Source organism: Cucurbita moschata, unplaced genomic scaffold (genome assembly GCF_002738365.1).
Source record: "Cucurbita moschata cultivar Rifu unplaced genomic scaffold, Cmos_1.0 Cmo_Scf00005, whole genome shotgun sequence".
Classification (NCBI taxonomy): Eukaryota; Viridiplantae; Streptophyta; class Magnoliopsida; order Cucurbitales; family Cucurbitaceae; genus Cucurbita; species Cucurbita moschata.
The window spans coordinates 415,326-427,854 of record NW_019268521.1 but is presented as its reverse complement, the minus strand read 5'-3'; the positions used below and the strand labels follow the sequence as shown (position 1 = coordinate 427,854).

The 12,529-nt window shown below is 37.5% G+C and overlaps 2 protein-coding genes across 2 annotated transcripts in view; both read left to right on the top strand.

Moving 5' to 3' along the window:
• Positions 1–548: 548 nt before the first annotated feature.
• On the top strand, positions 549–3,607 carry LOC111442644 (subtilisin-like protease SBT3.11). Its single transcript, XM_023080098.1, has 3 exons — positions 549–796; positions 884–981; positions 3,347–3,607. The coding sequence occupies exons 1-3, from the start codon at positions 585–587 to the stop codon at positions 3,418–3,420; spliced, it is 384 nt and encodes a 127-aa protein (XP_022935866.1). The 5' UTR covers positions 549–584; the 3' UTR covers positions 3,421–3,607.
• Positions 3,608–6,324: 2,717 nt separating this feature from the next.
• The window catches only part of LOC111442640 (calcium-dependent protein kinase 11-like), a 10,798-nt gene continuing 4,593 nt past the window's right edge, over positions 6,325–12,529 (top strand). The window contains exons 1-4 of the mRNA XM_023080091.1: positions 6,325–7,082; positions 8,388–8,531; positions 8,630–8,782; positions 8,896–9,011. Of these exons, the coding sequence (XP_022935859.1) occupies positions 6,530–7,082; positions 8,388–8,531; positions 8,630–8,782; positions 8,896–9,011 (966 nt within the window). The 5' untranslated portion in view covers positions 6,325–6,529. The remainder of the gene's footprint in view (positions 7,083–8,387; positions 8,532–8,629; positions 8,783–8,895; positions 9,012–12,529) is intronic.

Here is a 12,529-nt window from a genome sequence, read left to right as displayed (position 1 = left end):
AAACATGTAAAAAAACATCATCACAAATCTCGTTCTCGGGGGTATTTTGGTAATTTCTTACATCATGTATAACATACTCATCTACATTGTCCAACTCGTATTTTAGCCATGCATATTCTCTTTCCAGCTTTGCATAATACATAAAACAACTTGCCACTCGGAAATCCCAAGCTAGACGCATAATGGTAACTTTACCATCACATACATACCGTACATCCTCAGCCAAAAATGCCCTTTTGAAGTTCTTAATATGCATTTTCTAACCACCTAAGCTGAGGAATGCTCGCATGCTAGCACGTCCTAGCGATTCCTTGAGTTGATTCCTTATCACTCTATGAGCCTAGGCCTAGATTCAACCCTACGAGCTAGACCGACCAAGAACTTTCTCAATTTGTTCATGTAAATTTGTTGAACTCTAAATAAAATCATGGATTCGAACGTTTTACATCATCTAAGTGTTTTTTTCAACAATCTTACCATTTTTGTTTAGTTGAGAAATCTTAATTCTCACGCCATGGAACACATCGTCCATTATTCGATTCCGAACTATTGAAGATCCCAAATCCCCTTTTTATTGACTCGTAATGGCGAAATTGATTTTCTCTTCATTTCCTCTCTGTTTCGTTTTGCTGTTCTCAATTTCTCTGAATTTGATTCTTAGTTCTTCGGCAATGTCCGCTCAATCGGTTGATTCCGCGTCCGCTTCTCCGGCGGTGCATATCGTTTACATGGAGAAGCCCCGCGATGAGGAACCGGAGGCCTACCACATCCGAACCCTAGCTTCTGTTCTCGGCAGGTCTGTTTGTCTTCTTCTTTTCTCCCCATTTTTTGTGATCTTGGTGGATATTGACGATGAGTTTTGGCTTCATGTGTTGATTTTCAGTGAAGAGGCTGCTAGAGAGGCACTTGTGTATAGTTACAAGAATGCTGCCAGTGGCTTCTCTGCTAAGCTTACTCCCAATCAAGTCGCGGAGGTTTCCAGTAAGTTTATTGCGATTTTCTTCTATATTGTTTTCGTCTGTTTTGTGGATTTCTGGAAGATTCTATCATATTAATGCGTTTTGAGCAGAGGAAGTACAATTTTGGGGAAAATTCATTTTGGTTTTGCTTTTTTGTTTTGTGTAATGATCATTTCCATTCTGTCGTATACTTTTTGGCTTGATTTGGATATCTTATTGTTGAATTTAGGTATGTTTTCATGTGATCAATATCTTGTAGTTCTAGCAACGTTTTAGTATGTTCATAGATGGATTTGAACTTTCTTTTTGGAATAAGAGAGATGAGAGATGAGATATACCCCCATGCCAAGGGGATTACAGACAGAACTTTCAATTAGCTACGTAAATCTTTGCACAGGCACACCAAGAGAGACGAAGATTCTAAGAAAATCCCAAAAAAATCACGGCATACTTCCTCCTAGGAAGATTCTCTTGTTTCTCTTTTAAGTTGTTCCATAATCTCTACAAAAGAGGTACCACCCCGATGATCCATAGAAACCAATCAAAAGAGCTGGAAAAGGGCCTCTGGCGCTCAGAAAGACCCAGCTGATGTTGAAAATTTTGAAAAAATCAAACCAGCAGGAAGCATCAAAGTTGCACATGTTGGAAAGGTGTAGCTGGTTGCCCTCGAGGTCTTTGCACATCACTCATCAATAGGGTTTAGGATTGGCCTGGCCATATCTTTGTTTTTTTTTAATAAGAAAGCAAAATACAAGGACAATCTAGAAAACAAAGCCACCAAGAAGGGAGCCAGTCTAAAGAAAATGGATCTAGTCAAGTAAATAAGACCTAAAAAATAATTATAAGAAGTTGTCATCAAACCCCAAATAAAACACAGAACCCAACGGGGGACCAAACATCACTAGAGTCTGTTAGGAATCACGGACTTCCACAATAGTATGAAATTGTCCACTTTAAGCATAAGTTCTCGTGGCTCTGTTTTTTGTTTCTTCGAAAGGCCTCGTACCAATAGAGATAGTATTCCTTACTGATAAACCCACGATCATCCTCTTAATTAGCCAAGTGGGACTCCTTCCTATAACAGAGTCCCCATCAACACCTCTAAAAGAGGAATTATTTCCCTCCTCCATGAATTCCACACAACCGAGCAAACATCCGCTTGCCACAGAAACCTCCCCATTCCCCCAAAGGGGGGATGGACTAGGAACTCTCTGATCATCTCTCTGTAACTCCTGTGTCAACTCTCTCGTGAATAAGCATTTATGTTACTTGATTTCTATATTTTCAATGCTGGATTTAGGCATTTCTTATGTTTGATTTTAAGTGTTTTGTTGGTTGAATTTAGTGTAATTTACTATTTTGTTTGTTTGTGTAAATCTTTATATCAGCATTTGACTTATTTAAGTTTAGATAAGTTTCGAGTTCAATTAAATTTGAAAATTTAAAGTTAATTAACTAAGTAAGCCAAAAACAGATAGAAAAGGTATTTTTACTTTCCTAGTTATGACTGGGTCTAGTTTTAGAGTAGGGAGCAACAATTTTGGGAAGCCAAAATTCAAAGATAAAAAATATAAAGTCGGTGAGATATAGCAAAAAATTAGGATGATAACCTTTAAAGGAAAAAAGAAATTAGAGGGAGAAAGTAGGATATGTAATACGTACGACGTCACACCAGACATTTCACTCATCCAGCTCCAAGGGCACCTTCTCACCCTTGACCCTGACTGACCTCTTTAACATCTATAAAAAAGCTCACGTCTCATGCCCTTTTCGATCTGATTCGATAGGGCTCTTCCAGAGTCAGAGTCAGAGCCCCTTGACTTAAAAGCTTAAAAGGGCAGTTGCCCTAACTAATCCACCATCTCCGCGGACGCTATATTATCTGAACTTCGTTGAAAGGCCTTGGTTATTCTCCAATTAGGTAAGATGAAGATAGAAAACCACAATGACTCCAAACTGAACTTCCCTCGTCTCGTATCCATGCTGCCCTGACTCCAAACTCGATGTCAGTTAATTAAGCGGGACATTCCCAAACTCTTTTTTTTATCAAACTCCTTTCCCAAAAAATTTGTGAGAAAAAAGTTGGCAAAAGAATTCACGTATAAACGAGAAAAACATAGAGAAATACATAAATTACACTAAAGTTAGAGGTTTGAAATGTATGCTAAAGTCATATTTCTCTACCGAGATCTTATATCTCGTTAAGAATATAGAACATTAGATATATCATACATACCAAATCGAACTGAAACTTTAGAAACTAGTGTCGTAAGGTCTGAGATTGAGCTTAACGTTAGTAGATATTCATTTTAGAACGTGACTAAATCCCTACAATTACTACAAGGTACTATATGTCTTATGAGCTTTCAAAATTGATACTTTGGCAGAACAAGAAGGAGTTTTACAGGTTGTCCCAAGCCGTACTTATCAGCTGCATTCAGGACCTGCCGGCCTTCACTAGAAGACCATCAAAACACTTTCCCTGCAAATATGGCTCTTTCCAGCACTTTGTAAGTGCGTACCTAAATAAAGTGTACTTTGAGTACCTTTTGCTTTCTTGATAATCACATATCTATTTGCTATACTATGTCACTCATGCATCTATGTTCTAAATGGACCTATAATATTGGTGCCCAATGCTTTTCTAACCCAACTCTTCAAAGTTAGGTTGTATGTTTGTTCTTTTGTTGGCGTCACGTCGTTGAGTTATTGACCCATAGAGACACGGTGAATTTTTAGTTTCGTTCTCGCTACGGGTGCATGCATACATATAAACACATAACGCACGGGTGAGAGTATGATTCGTAATTATTTTAGTTTTATTGTTATTGTTAGTTAGTTAATGATGTCGATGGTATGAAATTGACAAACTTGAGATGATTTGTGTTGGATCAGTATGACAACCCTAGTGGGATGAATAAAATTTTAACCATAAAAATATTTAAGCGTGATGTCGACGGTATGAAATGGACGAATTTTAGGTGACTTATAGAATTTTATGAGACAAAATCGAAACATGACGAATAAGAGCACGATTGAAATTAATCGCATTACCAACCTTTCCAATCAATTTAATTCTAGTTCAACACACTAGTGGTGATGCACTTTTGCGGTTAATGCAAATTTTAATTGGAAAAATAAGCCCCATGTTAAGAAAATTGGAAAAATAAGCCCCATGTTAAGAAAATACGATGTTAAGAAAATACGATATAGTAATTCTCGGGGATTTGATTTAGCAATCTTATTAAAGAACATGACTTTAAAATTTAAATTATCCAACAACTTAGAAGAATTATATGGAATCAACCCATATGAATGTTTTGGAACGGACTACTACCTTGATAAGTAAAGAAAATAGGTTTCTAAACTTGTGATTCGAATCCCCTCGTAAGAAAGAGTAATAAATGGAAAGAACAATAAATGTTTATTATAATAAACGAACAAATATCACAGTACTAAATATCCGTAACACTCACATCGGTTGGAGAAAGGAACGAAATATTCGTTATAAAGTGCGTCGAAACCTCTCCCTAATAGACTATTTCGTTATAAAGTGTGTGGAAACTTTTCCCTAACGTACGTGTTTTTAAATTATGAGATTGACATGATACGGATTAGAGCGGACAATATCTGTTAGTAGTAGCGTGTTGCATAAATAACAATTTAATCTAAAATAAAACAACAAGATATTTTTTAAAAGACAATTTCAGATTTTGTTTTGATCCATAGGTCAATTAAGATCATTAATTATTGTTATTTATTTTGGCACCTACTTGAGTACATTTGTGGTTATGATTCCTAGAGTGGGTTCCACCACTTCGAAGCTTCATAAAAGATTCCATAATTATCTAATTAAAAAAATATGGTTAAATATAATTATAACAAAAGTATTTCAATAATTGAAAATAATAATTATAAACCATAATTGAAATAATTGAATATACACTTTTATTTATTACTTAAATTTTAATTTAGAAAAGTAAAATATATGTCTAGTTAGGCTCATTTTAACATTTATATATAATTTGATGGTTAAAATAAAAAAAAATGAAAAAAGCTCAAGCCCACCGCTAGCAGATATTGTCCTCTTTGGACTTTTCCGTTCGGGCTTCCCCTCGAGGCTTTAAAATTCGTCTACTAGAGGAAGGTTTCCACAACCTTATGCAGGGTGTTTTGTTATGCAGGGTGTTTTGTTCTCCTCCCTAACCAATGTGGGACATTACAATATATTGGCTAGCGGTGGGCTTGGGCTAGGGTCGTCACAAATGGTATCAAAGTCAATGTGCTAGCCTTCTCGTTGTTCCCCAAAGGGGGTGGATTTGATCAAGGTCCCACATCGATTGGAGAAAGGAATAAGTGCTAGCGAGGACATTGAGCCCTGAAAGGAGTGGATTGTGATGTTCCACATTGGTTGGGGAGGAGAATAAAACACCATTTGTAAGGGTGTGAAAACACCATTTTTGAATATTTTTTTCAATAGAAGGATATTATTGAAACTTTTAAAAATTCAACCGAACATTTTTATTAATTTAATATAATTTTAAATTTCTAGTTTCTTAGCCAAGGATGTTGCATTTTTTAATTAGTGGAATTTTATTTAAATTACCTAAATAAAAAGTTTTAAAATATTTTTACCGTTAGTACCGCGTTGTAAAAATATTTATTAACTTTCAATTAAAAGGTTTGGAGATACTTTAAGAGGTGCCGATAAACGATTTTCATCTTAAAAAATATTAAGTATTTTTATTAATATTTTTAAAAATAATTGAAAAGTATTTATAAAACTTTTTAAAATTTAAGGTTATTTTTAAAAAACAAAATACATTTCTTATTAAAAAATATTAAAACATAATCATAAAAGTATTTTTTAATTTTTTTGAAAGTATTTTTATTGATATTTTTAAAATAATTGAAAAGTATTTATAAAACTTTTTTATTTAAAAAAAAAAATACATTTCTCATTAAAAAAAAATACTAAAAAATACTCATAAAAGTATTTTTTTAATTTTTTTAAAAGTATTTTTATTAATATTTTTTAAAATAATCGAAAAGTATTTATAACAGTTTTTAAAATTTAAAAAAACAAAATACTTTTCTCATTCAAATAAGTATTTTTTAGTATTAATAAAACTTAAATTAATACGGTTTCTCATTAAAAAAAAAAAGAGTATTTTTTAATTTTTTATTATTGAAAATTTAAAAAATTTAATATATTTTGAAGACAAATTTAGAAGTATTTTTAATAATTGAGTGTAATAAAATATTATGAAAAAACAAGAGGGGAAAAAGTGGGGTCCAAAATCATCCCAATTATTGACGAACGTAGGCTGCAGAAGCAGATGGATTTCCCCTCCATGATCCACGTGAAGGAGAAAGGACAAATTTGTTTCAATCCCTCTTGTTTCCACAATTTAATGCTCCTACGATCCTCCCTCAAGTTACAATCGACAATGGCGTCCCAAATTTCCGACACCCAGAATCAATAACCGTACCAAATCAATCGTAGCTAAGAACACGATTCATCCCCAATCATCACAACCAAATTCGTTCACATTTCTCATCTGGGTTCGATGGAGAAGCGAATCAAAGCCTCCCAATCGTCGTCCAGGATCTCCACTTCGGTTTTGCCGTATCAGACGCCTAGGCTCAGAAATCATTATCTTCTCGGGAAGAAACTTGGGCAGGGTCAATTTGGAACCACGTATCTCTGCACTCATCGAGCCACCGGCGACCTTTACGCCTGCAAATCAATCCCCAAACGGAAGCTCACGTGCAAGGAGGATTATGAGGATGTTTGGAGGGAGGTTCAGATCATGCACCATTTGTCCGAACATGCTAATATTGTTCAGATCAAGGGGACTTACGAGGATTCTGTGTTTGTGCATTTGGTGATGGAGCTTTGTGCCGGTGGTGAGCTTTTTGATAGGATTTTGCAAAAGGGTCATTACAGCGAGAGAGAAGCGGCTAAGCTTATCAAGATTATTGTTGGAGTCGTCGAGAATTGCCACTCTCTTGGGGTTATGCATAGGGATCTCAAGCCTGAGAACTTTCTGTTCGATAACCCAAGCGAAGATGCTAAGCTTAAGACCACGGATTTTGGGCTCTCTGTTTTTTACCAGCCAGGTATGTGTTCCCATTGACATGATATTTGTGTTCTTTTTTCTTAATCTTTTGGTCCCATGTTTTATTTGTTGTATTGGTGAATTGGACTCTTTTTGAAGCTCTTTGGCGCTTTTTACTTGATTTGGGTCGTTAAAGAAAAGGAGAAATGAATATATGACACATACCCATTATTTATATGACATATACTGATTATGTCCAGCCGTTTAGGTACCTTTATGGAAGCATAAGCATGTGATCAGGATGAGATGAGTATCAACTAAGGCAGCCTTGAGGTTTTAGCCTATGTTTTGGGCTTCCTTTTGTCTTCTTTGTGGAATGTTGTTTGAAACTTTGGTGTAAAATATGTAGGTGTTGCCCATGATATAAAACCTTCCATGGAGCTTCATGTTTCTAAAGATGTCTGATATAGAATTGTAGGTGCATTTTTCAAGGACCTTGTCTATTTAACTACTGTTTTATCGACCGAGTCTCGTAATTTGAACTCATGCATAAACACTTCAATCTTCATTGCTATTGCTAGTTTATTCTATGTAACAGCCCAGATCCACCGCTAGCAGATATTGTCCTCTTTGGGCTTTCCCTTAAGGCTTTAAAACGCGTTTGCTAGGGGAAGGTTTCCACACCCTTATAAATGGTGGTTTGTTCTCCTTCCCAACCAATGTGGGACATCACAATCCACCTCCCTTCGAGGCCTAGTGTCCTCGCACTCTTTCCTTCCTCCAATCGATGTGGGACCGCCCCCAAATCCACCCATCTTTGAAGCCCAGTGTCCTTATTGGCACACCGCCTCGTATCTACCCCCTTCAGGGAACAGCGAGAAGGCTGACACATTGTCCGGTGTCTGACTCTGATACCATTTGTAACAGCCCGGATCCATCGCTAGCAGATATTGTCCTCTTTGGGCTTTCCCTTAAGGCTTTAAAATGCGTCTGTTAGAGGAAGGTTTCCACACCCTTATAAATGGTGGTTTGTTGTCCTCCCCAACCAACGTGGGACATCACATTCTATTTGTCCTTTGACTTGTGTTTAGATCCGGAATTAGTTTCACCCCTTGAAAATTTTCAAATGGCCAGCCTTCCCCAGTTGGTTTTCTATAACATTCTTTCAAATATTAACTGCTAAATGGTAGTTTATGGTATTATTTTGGGTCTCTTTTCCTGACATAGGCTTTTGTGCAAGTTTGGCATTTTTAATTTGGATTGTTCTATTCAAGCTATATGCTTCTCCAAGGTATGTTTTCTTATGAAAATATGTTTATTTTTAAAACTTCTATTTAGTTTTCTGTTTATGTATTTTTCTTTCTAGGACAATCGTTCTCTGATGTCGTCGGAAGCCCCTATTATGTTGCCCCTGAAGTTCTCCGTAAGCACTACGGGCATGAGGTTGATGTATGGAGTGCAGGTGTTATCCTTTACATCTTATTGAGTGGTGTTCCACCTTTTTGGGCAGGTACATGAGTACAAATCTGGACCTTAAATTTCTTTTTATGAATTTTTTCTTATTTTATCTCTGAGGTTATTTTTCTCTCCGTTTTGAATCTCAAACAGAAACTGATTCAGGGATCTTCAGACAGATTTTATACGGTAAGCTAGATTTCAACTCTGATCCATGGCCCAACATTTCAGATAGTGCTAAAGATTTAATTAGGAAAATGCTCGAAAGGGATCCAAAGGAGAGAATCTCTGCTCATGAAGTTCTTTGTAAGTGATTTTAGACACTTTTGTAAGAACAATGTTGTTTCCATTCAAACAACATCGACCCTTTTATATAATTGCTTCTGACTAACATGGATGGAGTTCTTTTTGGCGTCAAGGTCACCCATGGATTGTAGATGACACAGTTGCCCCTGACAAGCCTATCGACTCTGCAGTTTTGTCTCGGCTAAAGCAGTTCTCAGCAATGAATAAGCTGAAGAAGATGGCTCTACGTGTAAGATTAATTCTGTGTAGAGTTTGTTTTTCTCCATAGAATCTGATGAACTACTCATTTACGGTGTGGTATGAATTTCATATATGGATCTGTCTCACTGCTTTTGGATGCATCAAATTCGGATCTGTCTCACTGCTTTTGGATACATCATGCTGAGACAATGACATCAATGTTTAGGAGTAGGATATAAACAATTGAGATGGAAAAATGCCAGCAAGTAAGAAAACGTAGAATATAGAAGAAAGTAGTAGAAGTGAAATACTATGCGCTACCGCTCTCACCTCTCTTCTCCATTCCCATTCCCATTTCGAGTCCTTTTTTCCTACATCAATGTATAGGGGCTTTGTTTGTGGGTTGTGATTTAGGCTTTTTTCCCTTACTTAGGTATCCATTTGGGAATCAACTTGAAGGCCATTTCTTTTTGGAATTTGTTTCTTTCTAAAGCAGGTAGATTAACTCTTATTTGCTCTGTTCTGAGTGGCATTCCCATTTACTATTTCTCCCTATTTAGAGCCCTTTGCTTGGTTTGTAAAAATATTGAGAAGCTTATGTGCAATTTTTTTGGAAGGGGTTGAAGAAGGTAAGGGAGCATTTGGTGAGATGGAAGGTTGTTGAGAAGCCTGTGTGGATAGAAATTGGGAATTTAAGGACTCGCAATGAAGCCCTTGGCTAAATGACCTTGATGCTTTCCCCTAGAGCTTAAGACTTTGGCATAGGATTATTGCTAGCAAGTATGGTCCTCACCCTTTTGAATGGTTGGGTGGAGTAAGGACACATATTGGAATCTACGGAAAGTTATCCGTTATGAGATCCTCTTTTTCTCTCACCTTGTCCATTGTGTGGTGGGGAGAGGAAGGAAACATATTTCTAGGAGGAACAGTTGGTGGGGGATAGACCCTACCCTACGTTTCCTCGTCTCTATAATTTGTCCTCCTTTAAAGATTGTTTGGTGGGTGATTTCCTAGTCTGGTCAGGGAGCTCTGTTTTCTTTTCTTTTCTTTTGGCTTACTGTAACGATCTAGATCCATCACTAGTAGATATTGTCCTCTTTGGACTTTCCCTTTCGGGCTTCCCCTCAAGGCTTTAAAACGCGTTTGTTAGGGGAAGATTTCCACACCCTTATAAATGGTGGTTTGTTCTCCTCCCCAACCAATGTGCGACATCACACTTACTTTGTTCGTTTTTTTGGTAGAGAAGCGGTGGATGTTTCCTCTCTCCTATCATTGATTGCTTGAGCAATTCGATTTTAGGATTGGGATAAGGGGTGTCCATGTTTGGAGTCCTGACCATTCAGGTGGTTTTTCTTGTAAATCCTACTTTCGTTGTTTGTAGAACCCTTCTCCCATTAGTCTGTTTTATCTACTCTTTGGACGATAAAGATTCCATAGAAGGTTAAATTCTTTACTTGGTAGGTTTTACATGGACGAGTTAACACTTCGGATAAGTTTTCGAGAAAGTTGCCCTTGCTAGTTGGCACGTTCTATTGCACTCTCTATCAGATGAAGATACTAGTGATATCTGTTTGGAGTTGCTTCTTTCAGACATTCAGTTTCATGCTTGTCGTCGTAAGGATACTAGTGATATGATCAGAGCCTCCTCCATCTGCCTTCTCGTGAAGAGGGATGATTTCATGGCTTCTTGGGTTGTGTGCTATTTCGTCGGATCTTTGGGTGAGAGACATAATAATGTTTAGAGGTTTGTAGAGGGATCCTTCAGATGTTTGGTCTCTCATTAGATTTCATGTTTCTCTTTTAACTTTTGTAATTATTCTATAGGTTCTATTTTGCACAATTGTAGACCTTTCATTTAGGAGGGCTTCCTTTTGAGGGCTTGTCTTTTTGTATGCTCTTGGATTCTTCTATTCATTCCCAATGAGTAGGCATGGAGGTTGTATAGAGATAATAGATGAGTCCCTTCCCCACCCTCCTTTCGCGAGAAGGATCATTCTTTGTGCAGGCCAGGGCGTTACTCCTTTGGATCCTTGAACAATGATCGGATTGATATTTTATCTATGCCAGAGGACAATACTCGATTGATATCCTTTGTCCTATACTCGAAAACGAAGGCCCATCATATCAAATCTCAAGGACGATACTTTGAATCCTAATATAATTGAAGGAATGTGTTCAAAACTCTTGGCCCCCTTTGTATAGCAAGTTGCTTTAACAACATCAGACCCTCCGCATACTTTAACTCTCAATCCTGGCAAATCTAGTCATCGGCTTAACTAAAGATCCTACTACTAATTTTATTCTCACTCAATGTGTTGATTCTAATGTGAATTTGACGTTAGCATGAGTAGTGTGGATTCAATCTCAAGATCATGACCAGGAAACTCCTCATCCTCTTCCATTCTCGGTGCAAGGTTGTGCATGGGAAACACTCATTTTCAGTCATAAATTGGTTGGCGTTTTCAGCGACGACCTTACTTGAACATGATATGTTCTATAAGTTCTGTGTCCTTGAGTTCTAAGGATTTAATTTCAGTGATTGTTCATAGGGAGCAGTCTGGCTTGCATGAGGAGAATATTCATTTCTTTGCTGGTGATGGTTCTTTCAGAGCTTCTATTAATGGGTTTGAAGTTTATGCAAAAGATATCACGCAAGTTTCTAACTCTGTCCTGTATGGTTGACTACCGTTCTAACGTCAAAGCCTCAAAGCTGCATTTAGGCTTTTAAAACATGGGTTTGCAGTTGTTTCTTTGAGGCGTGTGTGTCGTCGAGGTCTTTCAGTTTTTCGGGTTTGTAGAAAGATGATCAAGGAGTTTCTTCTCCACTTGCCTTTTTATGATAGAGGGCTGTTTTTGTGGAAAGTTGGAGTTTGTGCTATTTTGTGGGGTCTTTGAAGTGTGAGGAATAATAGAATGTTTAGAGGGATGAAAAGATCTTAATGTTTGGTCCCTTGTTAGACTTCATGTTTCTCTTTGGGCTTCGGTAACAAAGTTATTCGGTAAATCCCAGGTCCACTGCTAGCCGATATTGTCCTCTATGGGCTTTCCCTTCTGTGCTTCCCCTTAAGGTTTTAAAACGCGTCGATTAGGGAAAAGTTTTCACACCCTTATAAAGAATGTTTCGTTTTTCTCTCCAACCGATGTGGGATCTCACAATTCACCCCCCTTGGGGTCCCAACGTCCTGCTGGCACACCGCTTTGTGTTTGCCTTTGATACCATTTGTAACAGCCCAAGCCCACCGCTAGTAGATATTGTCTTCTTTGGGCTTTCCCTTCTGTGCTTCCCCTCAAGGTTTTAAAACGTGTCGATTAGGGAAAAGTTTTCACACCCTTATAAAGAATGTTTCGTTTTTCTCTCCAACCGATGTGAGATCTCACAATCCACCCCCCTTGGGGTCCCAACGTCCTCGCTGGCACACCGCTCTGTGTCTGCCTTTGATACCATTTGTAACAGCCCAAGCCCACCGCTAGTAGATATTGTCTTCTTTGGGCTTTCCCTTTTGTGCTTCCCCTCAAAGTTTTAAAACGCGTCTATTAGGGAGAGGTTTCCACACCCTTATAAGGAAT

Coding starts and splice junctions, on each gene's coding strand:
- LOC111442644 (XM_023080098.1), top strand. CDS start 585: ATGGCGAAATTGATTTTCTCTTCATTTCCTCTCTGTTTCGTTTTGCTG. Junction 797..883: donor CTAGCTTCTGTTCTCGGCAG/GTCTGTTTGTCT, acceptor GTTGATTTTCAG/TGAAGAGGCTGCTAGAGAGG. Junction 982..3,346: donor TCAAGTCGCGGAGGTTTCCA/GTAAGTTTATTG, acceptor ATACTTTGGCAG/AACAAGAAGGAGTTTTACAG.